The following is a 21754-nucleotide window of genomic DNA, read 5'->3' as shown; positions in this document are numbered from 1 at the left end:
GTTTAACAAGACAAACAAAATAAGAAGTACAGGAACTCCTCTTCCCCATTCCATTATTCTGTAGTTCAGTTAACATTTAACTAGATCGCCATTATGATTGGAAAGAAAGACCTGGTTCACTCTCTGACAAACCCTGTTTGATGGCCTCTCCTTTGCTTCTTTTACTTTTTTAAACTCGTAGCTTGGTATCTGTCAACTTCTAGAAAATTAGTATTTTGGTGTATGGACTGGCATCATTTAACTGTGTTATCATGTCCCAAATTGCTCGTCTCCTCCCTCCCACCATACACTCCATCGTGGCTATCACTTTTGCTGCATTCTCTGTATTTCCCATCACTGTGCAGCTATGGAGTGACTTGACAAGTGAAACTCATAAATTGAGCTAACCTGATACCAGGGCATTGGTTTGAGTCACTGGACCTACAGAATTGCACACACAGGCTCAGACACGACCTGATTGGAAATGTACAACACACCGTGCACCCTGGCTTCTGCCGATTAGGAAAAATGACATATGTGGAGCCACTTTAAAATGGACCTGGTGCTGCCATCCCAGAGGAACTGCCTTGCATGCGTCATTCCTCAAACCTTTGGACTGTTGAAACTGGGCAAACTCGCCTTAGGGCTGGACTGAAGCAGCACTGGATCCCAAACAACTGTTTGTTATGACCAGGACTGAAAATCAGAGATGCTCTTTAGAATGAGCATCGCTGTCACAGGTGGGCACAGGTATCCAGGTTCTTGGTGATTGGGACAAAGAATTGAACCAAGCACCCAGAGTTTATAGCAGAGAACATGGGCGCAGGCCAACTCTAAGCAGAGAGTGACCCCGTGGGCTGGAGGGATTCTCTTCTCATAGGGTGGATCCTTCCTGGCTAGTTTTGGTGGGCTTTTATTGAGCATGTACAAGTAGTTGTGTTTTAAAGCTACTGAGCATGTGGTCTCCGATGATTCCCTTGACTGGCCACCAGAGAAGGGGGTCACACAACGTTAACTTAGTATGATGCTATTATAATGAAGCAGGGGCCGTGTAGCATCTTCTGTGCAGGTACAGTCATAAGTCACCATGATTCAGCGCTTTTCTAGAAAGCAGGGACACGGGTCTTAGAACGGGGGGGGGGGTGTCTCTGTCTTGTGGGTGTCCTTTATCTTAGCCTTGGGGCACCTCCGGAGTTTCCTCCTTCCTATCTCCTGCCTCATCACTATTTAGCTTACCTGCACCTTCTCTTTCTTGGTTGGATTCAGGTAATTGTTCCCCTTCCTTTTCTCATAAATACCCTTTGCATTCACTTCCTAATGCGAACTCTATTTGGGTTCCTACCTGATACAGTGTTTCCTGAAAACATACTCTTTTGGATCTCAAGTGAATGCTTGTTGCCTTTCACTTTGGCCTTTTGTCCTTAGGTTAACACCATGACAGCAGATTTTGAATGTAAAGGCCCCGTCAGGATTGGACCAGGAAACCCCTCTTCACAGTAGAACATCCTGAGTCCCTTTAGGGGACCTCCGGGTCCTCAACAGGGTTGGCCTCCTTGTTGACCTCATGTAGAGCCTAGAGTTTGAAAGGGAGCAAAGGGATACGGAAGTCAAGACTCAAAAATCAAGCTATTCCACTGAGACACGTGAATGCTCTGAGTAAAGATTACTTAACACCACTGCAGAGTCCTGAGTTGGGTCTGCCATGTGTGCAGCTCCAGAGGGAGTCGGTGTGAGCCTCAGTGGAGCCTCGGTACCTTGGTTCCAGGCTTAGCTCTGCCCTTGGTTAGCTGTCTGTGCCTGCTTTGGCCTCACTCCCTCTGCGTCTCAGCCTCTTATCTGTACAATGGGCATAGTACTCCTTGAAACAATCAACAAAATACAAAGGCAACTATAAAATGGGAAAAATTATTGCAAACCATGTATTGAATTACAGGTCATTTTGATGGCAAGATAAGATACCCTATGTGAAGTGTCCAGCCCTGAGACCGGTTTGGGGTGTGGTTTGAGAATCTGGAGGGAAGAACATTAGGGAGAGAAGGCCAGAAGAGTACCCACAGCCTATCTCAGCAAGGTTGTGAGGGAGGGCAAGGGCTGCTAACAGTTTTTAAGTTGAACTCCCTCATTCTATAATCAAATTTTCTCTAACATGGGCCACACAGTCAGGGAACTTTCTCCTGCTTTAATCTTTTACTTCATGCGTGACAAGAGCATTGAGATTACTTTTTGCTTTAAAACTCACCTTTAGTCTCCCTATCTCCACTAGCAATGAAACCCTTAAAGCAGGAGGCTCTAGGAGCTTTTCATTGATAAGCAAGGTGTGTGAGACAGGGCTGAGCCCTGCCTTGAAATTAGATAGAAAGAGGAGATCCCTTGTACTGAGACCAAAAGTCCAACCTGGGGAGAAAACGGACCCTGGGCTGGAAATTAGGAGTTTAGAAAGCAGCTCTCCTCAATTCACAGTAAGCTGTGGACCATCTGTCCCAAGGCAAACTGAACCATCACCTGAGGTTTCACAGTTAAATCCTCCTCCAGCGCCCTCTGGCAGATGCCACACACTGGGAGCAGCAGCCATCGGGGGTGTAGTAACAGAACATTGAGCCTTTGAGGACTTTGAGGTTGGAAGCTGTTCTGTCTTGGGGGCTTTTAGTGCACATGATGCCTGTAATGTAGGATCCATGGCCCTTGGCTCCTGCTCACCTCTCGAACCTCCCCTCCCTTAATCCCAGCCACAGAGGCCTGTTTGGGGTCTTTTAAAAAGGACAGCTAATTTTTTTCCCCCCTGAGCACTGGCTTCTCATCTCCAGGTCTCATGTCACCTCCTCCACTGTTGGCCTTCCCTGACCTACCACCCCCTCCCTGCCCCGCCCACCCAAATAAATGAGCTTCCCCTGTGCCTAGCCCAGCAACCTGCGCGCATCTTGTCTGTAATCTCACCTGCTTAGCACTGCCCTTACTTTGTAATTATTTATTTACTTGTTTATTTGTTCCCAGCGGGAAACCCCACTCTTCTGTAGGGCCTGGCACAGGGGAAGCACTGATAAATATGGCTTCAATGCATGGGCGGGTGGAGCGTCCCTTACTTCCAGGTCACCTGAGCTGGCACACAGCCCACGGAAGGTACACAGTCGACCCTGGGAAGGACTTTCACTAATTTTGGCTTCCAGAGACGCCCGAGCGAAGTTCTTAACCTTTTGCGGGTGTGGATCTGTTTAGGTATTTGATACAACCAACCGACCCTCCCAAAAGAACATAAATATGTGTTCAAAACTCTTAGAGTGTGGGGGTGGGGGACTCCTAACACCCCAGGTAAAGATCTAGCTAGACTTAAGAAAAGTCAAGGGGAGAAGGAGATTGGAGACTCAAAGCCAGTCTTAGGAGAGACCTCTTAACACCGGGATGTTTAAAATGACCTAAGGCTTTCAATTGCAGTTATATACAATATATAATGTGTAAGAGATATAATGTAATACATATACAGGCAAGAAACCGATTTGAGCGCAGACAAACGCTCCCTCCACGCCCGGTTTAGGAACGAACCGCCCCTGGTACTTTCCACGAATGTATGGGGAGGTATCTTCGCAAGGTCTGAAAAACGTTTGTCGAATGAATGACACTTGCGCACCGCAGGATCAGGAAAGCAGCACCCCCGCCTCGGGACTCCCAGCGCAGGGGTTTTCCGGGAGGACCCCACAAGCTCCTGTCGCCGCGCGCGGCAGCCGAGGCCAAGGTGCAGCAGAGTGCGCGCAGGTGGACGGGCACCTGAGGCCTCCAGCGCCGCGCTGGGCGGGGCGAGCTGCCTTGGGGTGAGGGTGCGGGTGCGGGGCGGGCGGAGGAAGGGCGGGAGGGATAACGGGAGGGGCCGGAGGGGAATCGGCTGGGAGGAGTCAGCAAACTTTCAGTTCGAGGGCATTGTGGGAAGCAGCCATGGTCTGAGGCTGGTACTTCACCTGTCAGCCGCGTCGGCTCCTTGCACTCCGCTCTAGCGTCCTGAGTACTGCCCTCGCCGCTGGGCACTAGCCAAGCTGGGGCGGCGCAGGCAGCGGCCCAGCCACCATGGTGAGTGCAGGCGATCGGGCGGCGGCTCTGACTCGGGAGTGCGTGCTCCTGGGAGGCACCTGTGGAGCCCGGCTCCCGGAGCGCCTCTCGGGGTTTGCGGAGGGGGGTGGGCCCTACCCGGTCAGCTGGAGTCCCTGGGCCAATCCGCGACTGTGGCCCCGAAGCTGGGATGGCGAGGACGCGCCGGGACACCAGGAACATCAGTCTGGGACTCTCGCGGCCACTGGGCACCGCTTCTTCATTCATTCGATCAAGGTTTGCTGAGCGCTTAGTCTGTGCCAGGCTCGGTGCCAGGCGCTGGGGACCAGCGGGGGACCAGGTGGAGACTGCTATCTGGGAGACGTTTAATACACCAGTAACATATAGATAACCTCCGAGAGGAAGTACTCGGATAGCTCAGATACTGGAGGATGGCGGGTGGAAAGGCATGTCTGCAGAGTGGGCGAGCAGGAAAGGCCTCTTTGACAAGGCGGTGACATCTGAGCTGTTGGAGGTCGTGGAGGAGCCCCGTGAGCGGTGGCAGCGAGAGAGCAAAGGCCAGAGAAATGTAGGGGGCCTGATGAGGCCAGTCCTTATAAACCAAGTTAAGGAGTTTAGTTTTTATTCCAATTGAGTGGGGGGGATACTTAGGAGCGTTTTTGCAGGAAAACTAACCTTACCCTTTCTATACTTTTAAAAGATCTTTTTGGTGCTTGGTGGAAAGTAGAATGGTGTGTGAGGAGGGGTGTCAGAATGAAAACAGGGAGACCAGTAGCAATGCTCCAGGTGACAAGTTCTGGTGGCCTGCACTTGGGTGGGAGCAACAGTGTCAGGCATCTCTTGCTCTCGCCTCCTGCCCAGGTGGCGTTTTTGAGAGTGCAGTGGCCCGAGCTGCACCAGACCCACTTCCCCAGCTGAACGCACTCATCGCACCCGAGGAGGAACACAAGTGACCTGCACGTCCCTGGTGCACTCTGCTCAAGCAGGCCACTGCAGGCAGGAGAGGACCCCAGGCAGGACCGGGTGGGTTTGGAAAGTTGATGGGCCAGGAGAGCAGTGAGGTGCTGAGCCCCTGGACGGGAAGACCACAGGTGCCAGTTCCTAGGAGAGGTTTGCTGCACAGACTAGAGGCGCCGTTGTTGTCTGTTGAAGGTTTCTTGTAAGTACAGCATGATGCAAAAAGGAGGCTGTAAATAATGGAGCAGCTTTCTTGGCTTGCTCAGGTTTCCCAAGGAACAAGGTGGTGGTGAGCAGCGTGGCCCGCCAACATCATTTGCCTAATGGAGGGTGGAATGAGGCCCTGGAGTTTCGGAACAGCACTGGCTGCTTCCGTTCCACAGGCTGGGCCAGGGTCCATGCTCTCGACAGCGCCTGCTAGGGACATTCAATTTTTCTTGCTGGAGTCATACAATCAGTTGATCAGAAATGTGCGAAGTTTCCCTGGCTCTCCACCAGGTCTTGCCCGACAGGGAACATTAACATTCTTGAGCACTTGTGACAGGCCAAGCGGGATGCACAACCCTCTGTGTCCATGATCTCAATCCTCGAAGGTGAGAGCAACAGGTGCCCTTTGCCTTTGACCTGCTCTGACCTGTTCTAGCAGTGTGTCCTTGACCTCGCTGTGCCAGTTTGCTCATGGACATAGTAATTGTTCCCAACTCATACGGCTGGGGTTCTCAAAGGGCAGTCTGGGTACCCTTAGGAGTCCCGAAGACTTTTCAGAGGGCCACAAGGACAAACTGTTTTCATGGTAACACATGATATTATCTGCCCTTTTTCATGTTCATTCCCACGGGACTGTCCCTGGAGTTTTCTCCAGGCGCATATGACCTGGGGTGGTGCAACCAGTTTAATGCAGAAGCATCTGAGAGAGTCCAGCTGTCTTCTATCAAGCCAGACACTATGGCACTTACCAAACTACAACTGGACCACTCTCCTCGCTAATTTCTTTTTTCTTTGGAAAATATTATTATTCTTCATAAAAAGTTATTTCTGTTAGTGTGTTATAGCTTTATTTTTGAAAAAATAAACTGGTGAATATCTAAATTTTTCTCTATTTTAATGTATAGTATATGGCTACAACCTACATAAACAAAAATTTGGGGGAATATGTGTTTTTTAGAGTGTAAAGGAATCAGAGACAGATTCTGTGAGTGGGTGCAGATGAAAATGTATGGAGCCCCTTTGCCCACAGTAAGTGCTCAGTGACTGTGATGTCTCATCTATTTTTACCGTCACCTGGTAGGGAAGAGTAAGTGGCCCTCCCTGTTGCCCTGCAGTGCTAGGTTTTGGGGTGAGGGCCACTGGTAACTCCCGTCTTTGTCCTGCCCTGTTCCTGGTTCCTGACTCTTGCCAACTCTTCCTCTAGGAAAGTGGAAGGTGCTTAGGGCATCGCACCTCGGACATACGCCCAGCAAAGGGTTCTGGATTCCACTGTGCCAGTGACCCCGGTTTCTAGCAGAGACTTCACACTTCACGCCGCATGGAGCTGTGTTTGTGTTTGGACTGGACTGTGTGAATCAGCTCTGGCCCGCCTTTGTTTTAGAAATCTCTGCCTTGGAAAACAATGCTGGCGTTATCGTGTTTCAGGGGCTCTGAGCCCGGCGCTCTTAAACATCTTACTGGGAAGAATTTGCTATTGAATGGTTGAAAGGGTGATGGGACAGTTTTTTTTTTTTTAATGTTTCTTTATTTTTTATCCCCTGTAAGAAGATAGCAGTGAGGATTTATAGAGTGATGTTTAAAAGGCTTTGGGGGACACTGTTAATAAAAATGCAGGTGGATTTCACTCTATGCAGGCCACATGCTTCTGAAAAGTTGAGGTGGCTTCTAAAAACATTTAAAAACTGCTTTTGAAGTGTGATTAATCCCTTTCTTGTGTCGCAAATCCAATTCTTTAAAAAAAATATGTTATTGCTTTTACTTATACATTCTTAAATAAATACAAATCGTAGCACCCTGGCCTCAGTTTGTAACTTTCAGTTATTTAACATGCTGGGAGGACAGAGTTTATAGCAGCGAAAGAATGGAAGAAGAGTTAACATTTTTTGTGGGCTCTGGAAGTTATCTAGTTCAGTATTTCTCAACCCCACCTAAACATTAGAACCACTTGGGATCTTTAAAAATTATTGATGTCCAAGTCCATACCAAGCAATTCATCACATTTCTGGGATGCCACCAGGCTTCTGGAGTTTTTAAAAGTTTCCCAAGTCATTCTAAAGTAAATCAAAGCTTGCCAATATCTGACAAAATTCTCTACTCTCCGTCCTATGAGGATGACAAATAGCTACTCAGACTCACTCCCTCTGAGCTCCAGCAGCGGGGTAGCAGCTTGAAAGGCACCAGTGACAGGGAGAGACTGAAGTGTCTGGCAGCAAGGCGAGCAGAGGCCATTGTGCCTGTGCTAAAACCTCCCCCCGCACAGCTGGTAAGCTGGTGCCATATCTGAGACTCCATCAATCTGGCTCCAAATCCAATTCTTATAATGTGTGTTATTTATCTATCCTGAGATAGACTGATTCCAAAAGTGTCAACTTTTGGGGGGGGGGGGTTGTGATTTTAAGTCTTCTTTGGAGAGAGACCTTCCCAAGCTGAACTGTGAAGCCGTTTCTTTATCAGAAGTCCTGTTAGTTTGAAGCAGCGTGTGTGCACCCATCTCCTAAATCAGATGATTCCGTTTCCCATGTTCCATTCCCCATGTTCATTGGCCTCTTTATAGTACAGAAAAGGTGAAAAGGAATTGGGGAAGGTGAGGCAGGAGAACCCCAGCTATGAAGCTGTAGATCCTACCATGACCCCCCTCTCCACCCAGTCCATTAATTTTATTGTCTGAGGCTTAAGTGAACGGTAATCAGCATGTGGTTATTTGGGCACTTTAAATTCCAGGGAAGGAGTCTATTACCCTAGACTGTTTGGAGCCTGGGGTGGGCTGCTGGCCAGCAGCTAGTGTGGGGGGCAGGGGGCGGGCAGTAGGGAGGGAAATGGCCCTCTGTGGTGTTCAGTTGTCCCAAGAGGGTTCACCCACAACAGGCCCTTCCCGCAGGTCTCCCAACAACGTCAGGGCACTTGTATTTGCCTCTTGCCAGGTCTGTTACTTCTCAGTTCCCATTACTAGATTTTTTTTTATGACAAATACTGACAATAGCTTACAATTTTTATGTGGCATTTTACTAACAAAAGATGGAAGGAAATGGTCAGTAGACTGCATGTTTGCCACACTGTATTGTCAAGGTCTGTCCCTTTGGGTCCCATGAAATGTTTCATTATGGACAGACACAATAGGAAGAGTCATCCCCTCCCCTCTCACTCAGATAAAGAAAGTCCTTTGAAGAGTCCCCAAAGACAGGCATTTCATGACATCTCAGCAAATCATTCCTTCATGTAAAGAATTATTAAAGTATAGTTGGCATACAATATTATGCCATTTCAGGTGTACAGTGTAGTGATTTGACGTTTATGTATCTTATGATGTGATTGTCACAGTAGGTCTGGCAACCATCTGTCCCATTCAAAGTTAGGATATTAGTGACTCTATTCCTTGTGCTGTGAATTACACCCTCATGGCTTATTTATTTTATATCTGGAACTTTGGACTTCTTAGTCCTCTTCACCTTTTGTACCCACCTCCGCCACCACTCTGGCAACCATCATTTTCCTCTCCACATATAAGAATTGCAAGTAACACAACACAGAAACCAGCTCCTTCAATTTTATTCCTGCGGCCAGAGATTGTCCCGGAGATCTGAGACTTCATTGCAGTCACTTCTTCCCCGGGGCCCATCTTTGCCCCTCACAGAGTCTCCCTTTCTTATACCTTCTTCTTTTCTGTTGGAATTCTTTGTTTCCCCTGAAGTATCCTACCCAGGAGAAACTCCCTCATCACCATTTGAAGCCCCCAGATCCTGGGTCATGAAAGAATATACACAGTTACTGCAGGCAAATGTCCCTCAGGTGCTCTCGGTGGGGACGAGACTCTCACCAGCACCCTGTCTAGAGAAAATACTTATTGCATGGCTGCTAATAGCGGAATACATTAAGAATTGTTTAAGTTAAAAATGAAATGCCATTGACCCTTATGAGGAAGACAGGTTTCAAAAAAATCTCTGACTAAGTCCCAAGTTGGAAAGATCTGGATTATGAGATAGCTTTCCCTAAATAGTTTCTGAAAAATGCCTGGAGAAAAAACAACACAGTCACTCATTGGTCTCTCAGTGTGGTGGGGCATAGACCTAAGGAATATTCAGTCAAGAATAAAGGCATTCAGGATTTTATTTTGAATGTCCTTTTTGGATCTTAACTAGCAGGCCTAGCTGAATAAGCAAGAAGCTTCCTACTTTCCTGGAACTTCCATTCTTGGTGGGAAGTTCTGTCAACTTTCTAAATGTATTGTGTCAAGCACACAGAGGAGAATTATACTATAGAGCAGGGGTGTCAAACTCATTTTCACCAGGGGCACATCAGCCTCGTGGTTGCCTTCAAAGGGCCGAATATAATTTTAGGACTGTATAAATATAACTACTCCTTAACTGTTAAGGAGTTGAAACTTACATTCGGCCCTTTGAAGGCAACTGTGAGGCTGATGTGGCCCCCGGTGAAAATGAATTTGACACCCCTGCTATAGAGCTTTGCTAAGTCCTCATCTCATTTTTACTTGATGGAAATTGCTGACGTTTCTGAGATGGGCATGTGGGGACCTAGTTGAGACGTGTATCAGGGAGTAATGCTGGCCTTGAGGACTAACTCAGGCCCTGACACCCCCAGCCCTTCTTGGCCCGAGGAGGTGAGGCCATTCTTCTGGCTGGCTAGCCTTTGCACGGGCACTTTCTGAACCAGTTCCGACTGAACACGTTGTTCAGGAGCATCTACCTGCATTTAGTTTCAGATTAGTGCTTTTGCTGCAGGCATGCCTCTCCCCGTGTCCCCATGGAGCCTGGGGCGCGGGACACCATGGCTTCTCTAGACCCACTCCCCCGACCTGTGTCTGCCCTGGTCATGCAGGTGTGGTGTGGCTCATGCGCTTAGGTCTCGTACATTCTTCCCCCATCTGTGTGGGATAGACAGATACTCTATGTGAACTGAAAACTTCCAGAATGATATGTGGAGACGGCAGTGGTCTCTGGGAAGGGCTCTAAGCAACTCGTGTGGTCAGAAGATTCACTTTTTATTCTCTGTTCTATTATTAGACACTTCAGTCTTTTCTATTTGAAAGTAATATGTTTTTTGCTTATATAAAAATGACTATAAATATTGTTGTGTTTATGACTTCAGCAAAACTCTGTTTTGTTTTTCTCTATGTTTTGTAGCTTATTCAGCTTGGATGTGTTTGGAATCAGGATGGTGGCAGAGGAAATTCCCTTAAAATACCCACACATACGATTTCTCTTCTCAGTAAGTTGGGCTCTTGGCTGGAGTTCCAGAGCTCCTAATTGTACTTGGCTTTCATCTGAGAATTGAGACTAGCTGAGGGGCAAAAATGCAAGCCATCTTTCTCACTTCAGTGACTGAAAACTTTTGGTAACAAGGTAGAGTAATAGTTCTAGTTGCTTCACAGAACTGAACCATTAAAGTACAGAGCTGTTTGTCCGGTCATGTAGGGCTGGCCTCTCTGTGTTTGGCAGACAGGTGAACATTCCAGCAAGATTAAGAAGCCACATCCCTAAAAATGTCGGGAAGGACCCTGCAAATCTGGGATCAGATGCAGATTATCACTGAATTGTTCTGTCCCCAGTTTCAATGTCTGCTCCTTTCCTCTTTTTCCTTGAAAAAAACAAACAAAAAACTGGGTAGTGGTCTTTCAGGCTGCAGATGGATCTCTAAGAGCCCTAAGAAAAATGTCTCTTTTAAGAGAAGTGTGAGAATTTCACCAGGTAACAGAACGTGCTGTCAGAGGAGACCCCTTGGTCATGTGACACCAAGCATGTGACAGCTTTTCATGAAGCCTTTGCTTGTTCCCATCTAAGGCAGGTGTGGGATCCAGGTGTGAGGTGGCGGGCGTGGGGATGTGGCAAGGCGGACACCCCAGACCCTGCGTGTGAGCTCCACAACTTGGGACACATGGCTCATCCCTCTCCTCATCGGCCCACTTCCTCAGGTGCCCTGAGGATTAAATGAGAGAATCCAGTTCAAGCCTTTTGCTTAGGGCCTGGCACCTGGAATTTATTCCATAAATGTTTGCAAGGCTATTTTAAGAGAAATAGGGAAAAGCTAATTAATCACTTTAAAATGGTTCATTAGGTTTATTTTCTTCTCCCTGAAGAATGTATTTGAGCCGGTGAAATAAAGAAACAAACTATAGACTGCAGATATTGGGGAGGTGGGAGAAGGTATGTATAAAACGTTTTTCTTTGATGTCTTAAACAAGCACTTGCCTTCAGTTTCTTTACTAAGAAGCAACTTCCTCAATTCTACGTGTGTTGCATATGAGTCCTACCTTTCAAAGTCCATTTGGCCTCATGGTTTTGACACCCCAAGAATTCAGATAATCTAGTCTATATCAGCAATCTTTGGGAGCCTGGACTCTGCAACAAGGCAGGTCAGATTGAACCTGAACTTTGGAACAGTATGATGGATATGCCATCTCCCACCTGCTAACAAGTTTTGTTCTTAACTGGAGGTATCGTCTTCAAGACACAGAGGCCCTGGGGACTGGTTTTTAATGAGTGCTGAGCAGGCTGCAGTAGGAAGAAAACGAAAGTTCTTAATAAACATTTAAGTGGTCATTACCTTGCAGGGTGCTGAATTTTGCATATCGAAGCATATTGAGCATATTTAAGCATAGCCTCGTAAATGAAGTTGTTCCTGATCACAAAAAAATTCACATTAAGATCAAATAAGCATCACTATGAAATATAAGGTCCCAAGTTATTAATGTTTCATTCAACTTCAAAGTCATATTGAAAATTGCATGGAACTTTCACCTTCTGTTTCCGGTATTTTTATTCTCCTTGAAATATTTGAAACAGAACCAAAGGCCAGTCTGCCTCTCAAAAGACTCCAGGAAAAAATCTAATTAGAGGCATATTTACTATAAGACAAAATTAACCAACTAAGAGTATCGTTGAGATAATCTAGGTTGATTATTCTGGCCAGAGGAAATGATAAATGGAGAAACAGTCTATGAATCAGTCTTCATGGTTTATTTGCCACTTGTTAATCCTTGTGTTCTAACTGTGGGGGTTATTAGAAAAACAAAACCCACAAGTAAGAGGTCTGTTTCCTGATTACGAGATATTGTGCTGTTGGGAAGAAATTTCTCCCATGCACAGCAGACCCAGCCGAGGACGGGGGTGGATAATTAAGCTCCAAAGCATGTTGTTTGGATTACAGAATTGCTGCAGGGAGTCTGTGCAGGGGCCCTGGGAGGGGTTCTGGAGGGACAAGCGAGGGGCTGAGCCCCAAAGGGTGGGCGACCCTGCCTTCAGCTTTTCAGAGAAGGGTGTGGGAATGTTTGGATGTGTGCGCGGGAAGGGGTTACTGTGTGGACCGTAGGGAAAGGCGGCTTTAAGGAAATGTCCGTCTTGCAGGAGAGCCTGCTGAGTCTCCCAGGAGGAGCAGGTCTCTCACTGACTCCACCTCCACCCTTCTCTCCACTAACTCTGCCTTCCAGGCAGCCCCACTGAGAGAAGTCTTCAGAATATTTGGGCAATGACATTTCTCACAAGTGGGCACTATAGATAACTAAAAAGGGCAATCTTTAAAAAAAATTAGAGTTAAAAAATAAATATTAATACCCTCCTTAAACATTAGGGAAAATGGGTCAACAGTCATTTAAATCTTGTCCAGGGCCAGGAGGAGCCTCATTTCACTCCGCTGCGTGGCTTGGAAATGACTGGTATACTTAGCAGCCAAGGTCCAATGTTACTGAAGTCTTGAGTGTACTTAGGGGTGTGTGTGTGTATTTTGTCTCGGAGAGGGTTAGTTCCCTTGTGTATCTCTAAAGCACACCTGCTGTTACCCCCTCCACTGCCCCCTGCATCTGCCCCAAGCTTTCTTCCTCCAACGCTTAGAGTCTGTTTTGAGAGGGGACACTTACTTGAATAGCAGCACGGGACAAACCTCACTAGAAAGACAGAGGAGTGGCATGCTTGCAAGGACTGCTGGACTACGAGGTGAGGAGATTATTCAGGTCCTTCACCCAGCTGTGTCCCTAGCTGTGACCTTCCCCAGGTCACCTAAGTTCCCAGGACATGTCCTCAGCTGTCACACCGGGAGAACTTGGGCCTGAGATATAATCTTAAAACCCCTTTCTGGCTCTCACACTGTTATCAGCACCAAGAAAATCATACGCCTCTCTAATCCTAATATACATTAGTATCAAAATGAGAAGCAGGGCTTGCTGGGGGCTAAATTGTTGGTCCACGTGTCCTTGGTGTTGCTGTGGACCAGGGGCTGGGCTCTTTCTAGGTATAGCTTACAGGTGGGGCTCTCGTGTCCACAGCTGACACGAAGAGACAATGGCCACCGCAGCAGAGTGTGTATGTAACTTTGTGTGGGTGGTACCATTGCTCACCCCTCGGTTTGTGTGTGTGTGTCTACTTACTGACCATATGAAGCGAAGTTGGGGCTTCAATCAGGTGAAGTGTAGAAGCAGGACAGCATTATAATTTTGCTATAGGTGCACATTTACTAAATACCTACTGTGTTCTGTACCCAGAACTGGAGATTATCAAGAGACATAAAGGGAACACAAGTAATTATGTGTCTGATGCCACAGGGCGGGAAATGGATACGTAGAGCGGCTGCTGTGCCACCCTCGGCTGTAGGTTTCTTCACGAAGGCAGCAAACACAGATGTGGTCAGGAAGGGTTAGGGTACATGGGGCGGTGTGAATTCTGAGAGAGATTCTGAAAGGTGTTACAGACTTGGTTTGGTGAGGAGCCATTTCACACGTGGGGGAGGAAGAAGGAACTGGGTGGTGAGATGGGTCCCAGCCACACATGTTTCAAGGTCTATGAGTGGGTTATTGTGGCTGCATTTGGGAACGAGTTTGGAAAATGCACCCTGCCCCTCTCTCATACACACACATATACACACTCTGCAGAAATTGAGTTCCTGAGTCATTTGGTGGAGAATGTTGAATGACAGAGGAGGTTGTCTCCCTGTCACTGGGGGGAGGACAGCCCAGGAAGGTGTGGTATGTTTGCTTTCCCTTCAGAATCATCCTGTCAGAGATACGGAGTGTGAGCGGTATGACAGGCCTGCTGGGAAAACTCCTAAGCTGGATCTCTGTTCCGTTGTTTTGTTCGGGTGTCAGGAGCATTATGCACCCATACAGATGTGATTGGCTTGAAGCTTTAAAGTGAAATTCGAAGTTTGGTGTTAACTTTCTTCCCTACTAGATAAGTGGAGCCATCCCATCCATATCTCAGAAAAACTTGAGCCTGTCTCTCATGTCCGGTCATTTTTTTAATGCCCTTTTTGCTGAGATGCACCAGCTGATCATGAGTTTGGAGGCTGGGGCAACATCAAATTGCTGTATATTTTCTTCTTTGTTTGAGATACAACTGACATATAACACTGTATTAGTTTCAGGCATACAACGTAAGGATTCAATATATGTATATATCCTGAAATGAGCACAACAGAAAGTCTAGTTACCCTTCAAAGTCATTTTCTAAGATATTCAGGCAGTAAGTATTTATTGGTTAAGCAGCTTAATGTCATTGTCTATTAAAATTCAAACCACTAAACTTATTGAAGAATAAAACATTTAAAACATAATGGACTAAATGCAAAAATTTCAACTAAGGCTTCTTGTGTGAAGCATTAGGGAACAGGTGTTTGTCCTGCCCCAACTGCAAGATAAGTAGTTTTCAATCTGAGAAGAAAAACCTTTTTAAAGGTGACTTCCTTTGAAATCGTGAGCTTGTCTCATTAGCTGCTGTCTATCCACATTTATTAGTAAAATCTATATTGAAAGTGCCTCAGACCAGCAACTAGCTTAGCAAATCATTGTGCTGGTAAAACTGGCGCTGGTACAACCTCTGTTCCCCTTAAGTCAGTGGTAGGCCCAAAACATCAGTATTTTAAAGGCCACACTACATCTTTCTGACAAGATTTACGTTAAGATTAAAAAAAAAAAAGCTTCTAAACCCCATTTTCCTGAGTTCCCTTTTAGAACCAGTGAATATAATTGTATTCTATCAGTAAGAGTTTAAAGAACAGAATACTTAAGATAACTAACTTTGCATAATCATTATATTTTTACAAGTATTTACAACATGAAATGCTTCTATAATATACTTCTAATTTACAGTTATATTTTGTACTAGAGTCTCAACTATGGAAGCTAAAAATGTTGGACCTTGAGCAAAACTGACCAAAAAAACCCCCCAAAAAAACCAACCCACAAAATTCTTTTTTGTTTACTGTGAAATAAAGTAACCACTAACAGAGTAGGACTTCCTTTTCTTTACAAAGCATCTTTTCCCCCTGTCCCCTAGTTTTGTTGAGAAATAATTGACCAAAACATGTTGGGGGGTATTTTTTGTTTTTTGTAACATCCTTGAAAGATTTATAATAAAATCAGTGTTATTGCCAATTGCTCTAAGTGTTTAGAGGTGCCAGTGACTATAGTGTATTCTGTAGCTACAATTGCTAACATTTAGGTTAGATTCCTGAATTTTAAAATATTTAAAATATTTGGCAAGGGAAAAAGTGGGAAAATGGAGTGTACTTCTCTTACATTTCCTGTTTTTCTACTGGGGGATATAAAGAATGGTTATTACCAGCCCAAGTGACCCCCAAATATCTGTTCTATGCTTCCTTAAAAATTTTCACGCTCCCTGGCAGATCTAATGAAAGAAGAAACAAGTGTCCAAAATGGAAGACGTGAAGTCCATCTTCAGCCTGGCTGCGCATGGCCGATTGCTCTGTGCTGGGCCTGGTCTGGGGCTCACTGCGCTGCTTCCGAACAGGGGGCTGGAGGCCGCCAGGTAGAGAACAGGTGCCTGTTAGCCCCTGCATGTTTATTCCACTGCCTACCCTTAATAACATCACATGGTAAGAGTAGAAAATGCCCATCAAGGGATTATATAACGAGATTTGCAGGAGGCCAGGTTCACTACTAAGTAATTAGCCCTGGGGTTACTTTAATGGCAATTAGAGTAGTATTAACCTGTTTCGCCATGATTGAAGTGTAAATCCATGACTGTTAATGTCTTAAAAGTAGCTGATGGTTCTTACCATTTCATGGGATAAGAACCCCTTTGGGAATCTGCTAACTTTTCTAGATCTTCTCCCTACGCCAGTGCTCATAAACCCTAAATTTTGCATACACTTTCTGGAGGTTTACCAACACCCCTTTTGCCTTCCAGATTATCCTCATAAGACTCTGGGCATTTCTTGTAAAGCTGTAGAGTCCTACCTGAATCTAATACCTAGCCCGCCATCTATAGCTTCTTGACGCTGGGAAAGTCTTCTAAATGCTAACAACATAACTTTTTTTTGTCTTCAATATAGTTACCTTACCTGGGTCGGTGGACTAAACAATATAATGTATGCAAACATGCTCAGCAGTGTCCCTGCTGTGCAGTGGGTCATTTTTACTGGTAAGTTCAATGTCATGGGGAATACCACATGCTGATTAGTTGAGCAGCAGATTTGAGTCATCCTCGTGGAATGTCTCCTTGAGACGTCAGAGGATGATCTGAAGATTTCCTGGGAGAGCACAAGGTCAGAGCAGTGAAAGTTAATGGGTCACTGGCAATGCCTTTGGTGTGTGCTCACAGCTGCCGCGTCTCCCTCCAATCCAGGGAGACAAGTAACAGTGGACACTCACAGAAGTCAGACAAGACAAGTTTTCCCTTAGAGATGTGTTCGTGAGTTCTTCCAAACTGTCTTCTTTTTTAAGGATGCTAAGCATCCACTTCTGTTAATTCCACTTTCTTCAGACCAATCCCTGTAGGGTAGACCCTAGAGCCATTTTCTGGCTGTCACTGTAGCCGTGTCATACTGTGACCACGACCTGGCCATGATGTTTGGACCGCGCCTTCTACAGATCGCTAATATCACTGCCTATGCGCTATTTTGTTGCTAAGTTATGGGGATTACTTGTAGTGTTTTGTGACCAGACTGCAGTATTGTTGACGGTATGTGTCTAACACAGATTCAAAAGGTTCATGTAGTGTAACCAATAGTCCTATCTACACTGCATGCAGATGAAGACTGCCTTTGATTGGTGGGGAGGACTGAGGCATGGATGGAGGGAAGACCTCAGGCTTTAGAGCCACACGGATCTGCGTCGGAATCCCCGTCCGCCATTTCCGGGCCTTTGAGCTCAGTCCCTGACTTGGTGCTGTGGGGCATGTCCGTGGCCTCATGAAACGCTCACTATCTGTTCCTCGCTAGTGATTATTACGATTGGGATGCCTGTGGCTAATCACATTTCCTGCTTCTCTTAGCAACATTGTGTATCCGTGGCCTGGAACACTGGCTTTGCTCAAAGAGGGCCCTCTGATCTCTCGATTTGTTCTGACAGGTGACCGGTTGAAGTAGTTTTTTTCGAATGCATGGGAATGGAAGGAATAGTCACCCACTATCTGCCATAGATATTTACCTTTGAATATTTTACCTCAAGTTCCTAATTTAACCAATGAACCTAACTAATGATCAAATTCACTCTGGTAGCATTGTGTACTATGGAATGCGGAGTAATGTATACATAAGAATGGTTTATGTGTTTGGATTATGCTGTGGAATTTTAAAAAATCAGGTTTCTTAAAAAACTAGCACCCATTGCCTTAGTTTTCCTTACCTGGTTCACATATCAGGTTGGTTTTACACATTATGCATCATTCATGTCAGGTTGATGAGTACCACAGTTGACAGAGATCTGAGGTTGGTTTATAAACTTAGGAGGGGAAATTATTATTACCTGAGAGTTGGATCAGACCCTAAAGAATCATTGCTTCAGTCTGTCTGAAATTAATTAACCCAGTCTCTCTGCTTTCCTTGGACTGTATCCAAAATCAACCCTGGATGGTTGTCTCAGAATGAGCTTCTCCAAACTCTTCCTCCCGTAGAAAATGTGTCACATACACAGACCGAGCCCATGAATAAAACCTGCCAAGCAAGCCCTTGGTAGGGCAGCCCTTAGTTTTATAGCAAAAGATAAGGATATAGTCAAAGATTTTCCAGTGAGGTTTATAGAACATTCACATTTACTTTCTGAATCAATGGTATTATATATATATATATATATATATTTTTTTTTTTTAAGATTTTATTTATTTATTTTTGGAGAAAGGGAGGAAGAGAAATATCAATGTGTGGTTGCCTCTCACATGCCCCCAACTGGGGACCTGGCCTGCAACCCAGGCATGTGCCCTGACTGGGAATCGCACCAGCGACCCTTTGGTTCACAGGCTGGCACTCAATCCACTGAGCCACACCAGCCAGGGCTCAATGGTATTATTTTACTAACTCTATCAACCCTAAAACTAAAGCAAAAAACTAAATGACATTCATTTAAAGTGAACTTTGGGCTTTTGTTATTGTCAGCCTGAGATCTCCTCGACAGTCTTAGAGTGCTCGTATTTTCTAATTTCATATACAAACCTCATTTTGATTGAAGTACAACCAAGAGTTTCTATGCATGAAACATAAGACTGTTTTGTGGATGTTTACGTGATCAATGAAATTTTGTGTGTAAGGTTTATTGGCGTCATTGGAAACCTCGTCCTGGGAACGTGCCCCTGATTATTTTGTCATGGAGGGAGGCCAGGGATGGTCTCAAAGTCACCTTTTAAGTATATTTGGTTCTAGAATTAGGTGATGCTGAGCAGCAGCAAGGCCAACTCTTTGGCATTTTTGCCTCTTCATTAAACAACACTGGTAGGCGTGGTCTCTGTGTGTAGGCTGCAGGCTGTGGACTGGAGAGAGCAGAACAGACAGGAAAGGCAGAGAACAGCCACTTCCCATTGTTAAAGCACAGAACAAAGAGCAGAGTGTGAGGCAGCCAAGGGTGCCAGCCGAGTCGTGTCCGCTGTGGCCCCTTCCCATGCCTTTTTTCCCCAACTTGCTTTTCTCCGTCTTCTTCCCAGTGGGAGTCACAGGGCTTCAGGGCCTGGGGGCCAAAGGGACGAGAAGCCAAGGCCACTTCCACGTTCTGAAGCCACTGGCATGTGAGAAAAACGAAGTGCCCAAGCCGAGCTCTGCATATTGTGGCACCTTTCAAGCCTCGTGCTTAGCAAGCCACTGCATGTAGCGTGCATACAGTACTGCGCACTTTCAGTTTGCCTTTTGCAATATGTTTTAAGGATTTATAGAAGTGTATTGATTCACTGTGTATGTATGTATTCCAGGAGCTGGAGCTGGTGATGGGGCACAGACTTATAGCTGGGTGAAGAACATCTCTGTCTTTCAGCCTCGTTGGGGTTTCTCTGTGATAGCCTGAATAATGGGCAATTCTGAATTTGAGACCCTTTGTGGATGTGAGGCCTGCCCCGTCCCTCTCACCCCTTTCATTCAACAGGCTTCCTCCGACTCCAAGGACGGTTTGTCTGTCTTGGCGGTCCCACCCATGGGCATTCATCATGTCCATATTTGAGAAAACGGCTTACGGGAAGGGTGTAGGGGCTGTGTCACAGTGGGTTGGCTAGGCTGTGACCTCCAAGCAGGACTGTAGTTGCTAAAAATATTCAGAGGTGGGGACCTGCTGCCAATGTGCCTGGTTTCAAAGTCCAGTTCTACCATTTAGAGCTGTGTGACCTTGGGCAAGATACTGAACCTCTCTGACCACCGGTTACCTTCACTTTAAGGATGGAGAAGAACTATTATTCATCTCATCTGTTTTTTGTGGGGATTAAATGATGTAGAGTATTTAGCACTGGGCCTGACATGTAGTAAATGATATTCCAAATAATGAGCAATAGTAATAAATCAGTATTGTTTATCATACTGTTCATTCTTCTCCCCAGGATCTTAATCTGTTTACTCTCTTGGTCTTGGGCTCATATAGGCCCATGAGTATTCTGCACGGAGATGGTCAGTCTTTGGCCATAAATTCCGAAAGACACCTCTCCTTGACTATGCTGTGATGATGGAACATTGCTTTTTTTTTTTTTTTTACTGTAACATTTATAGGAAAAAATCCCTAGTGTTCTCATGTTGCTTTTAGTGTGCTGTTTTAGGCTTCCCCACCGAAGACTGACACCAATATACTCACTCATATGGTGATAGTCTGTCAACAGTTCCCAGAAGAAATCCCTTTACCTTCTCTCCCACAAGCTAAATTCTGCCATTTCAATGTGAGGCAGTGATGGATTTAGACATCATTTGAAACCCATCAACATTATTCTAAACATTAATCTTCTAAATGTTCACAGTTCTATTGTGAGTTAACTGAATAATTACATTTTCCACATCACATTTTCTTTTTTGTATTATGAAACTGTCATTGAGTAAATCATTGCTTCTTCTTCTTCATACAAGAGCTGATTTGCTGTAGTAATTCATTCATTCCTTCATTCACTAAGAATTTAGTGAGGGCCTACTATGTGGCAGGCATTGCTCTGGTAACTTGGGATATATCAGTGAACAGAAGGCAAAATTATTGTCCCATGGAACATACATTGTAGAATGTGGAATAATGATAACGAAGTAATAAATAAGCGAAACAGCCATGAATACTGTGAAGAATAACGGAGTGGGAGAGAAGACCAGCAGTGTTGGCGTATGGCAGTGATGGTGGTGCATGTTATATAGGGTGGTCTGGCCAGGCCTAACTGGGAGGTGGATTTTTGGACAGACGTGTTGGAGACGAGGGAGTGACCCATGCAGATATCTGGGGGAAGAGAGTGCTGGGTGGAGGGCACAGCTGGTGCCACGACCCTGAGGTGGGGTGTGCCCGTGGGGTTGGGACAGGGTGTGAAGAGAAGAGCAGATGATGACATCAGAGGCAGAGAGGGGCACTTCGAGTGAGGCCTTGGAGGTCCTGGTAAGGACTTGGCTCTTCCTTAGAGAGAAGGTGTTGTGCAGGGAAAGACCTGCTCAGACCTACAATAAATCTGGCTGCCTTATTGATACCCACGGTGAGGGAGCAATGGATGGAGTAGTTGTTACGCTCTTTCTAATGAGGTCTCCTAAAACTCCACCAGCCTGTCAAAATTGAAGGAAAATTAAATTGCATTTCTAAGGAAATCAAACTGCATTGTGTTCTGGTGCATGAGCCTAGTGCCTTCAAGTTGATTTGCCATCAAAGAATCAAAACTTGGGAGTGTGTTTAGGTCTGCCTTAATGAAAAGATGAGGCACTGAAAGTTAGAAATTCTACATCTTTCAACGTTCTGATGTCAAAGTGACTGAAAAGAGCCCTTCCTTCTGTGGTGGCCTGCGGAATGACAAACAATGGCAATAATAAAGAAGTAACAATCCCCGCTTCTGTGTAGCATTAGATTAGCCTAGGGTTTGAAACTTACCCAAAGGGGGGCGGGGGCTCCCCAGGGCAGGGTAGAGGGAGCACTTCCCCGCCCCCCAGCCCCCATCATCAACAAAGCCGTGTTTTCTTGGTCTGGCTGTGTTGGAGAGTGGGGTGGGGGTGTGTGTGTGTGGCACAGTCCCTGCTCCAGTGTCCCTGGCTAATGAATGGCTCTGCCTCCAGCTGTCCAGCAGAAGTTCTGAGAACAATTATAACTAAATTGTGTAGACTACTTGGGTAACCAGGAAGCCCAGTTCTTCCCGTCTTGTGTTGGAGTATTCTCTATTGGCCTAGCAACCTTTATAATTTATAAAATTACGATAAT

General features: G+C 45.7%; 1 protein-coding gene across 1 annotated transcript in view; it reads left to right on the top strand.

Moving 5' to 3' along the window:
* The first annotated feature begins 3887 nt into the window (after positions 1-3887).
* The window catches only part of AP1S3 (adaptor related protein complex 1 subunit sigma 3), a 55190-nt gene continuing 37323 nt past the window's right edge, over positions 3888-21754 (top strand). The window contains exon 1 of the mRNA XM_024564264.4: positions 3888-4035. Within this exon, the coding sequence (XP_024420032.2) occupies positions 4033-4035 (3 nt within the window). The 5' untranslated portion in view covers positions 3888-4032. The remainder of the gene's footprint in view (positions 4036-21754) is intronic.

The sequence above is a fragment of the Desmodus rotundus genome, chromosome 2, assembly GCF_022682495.2.
Source record: "Desmodus rotundus isolate HL8 chromosome 2, HLdesRot8A.1, whole genome shotgun sequence".
Taxonomy (NCBI): domain Eukaryota; kingdom Metazoa; phylum Chordata; class Mammalia; order Chiroptera; family Phyllostomidae; genus Desmodus; species Desmodus rotundus.
Note: the sequence above shows the minus strand (reverse complement) of the source record. Positions and strands in the feature narration are given on the sequence as shown.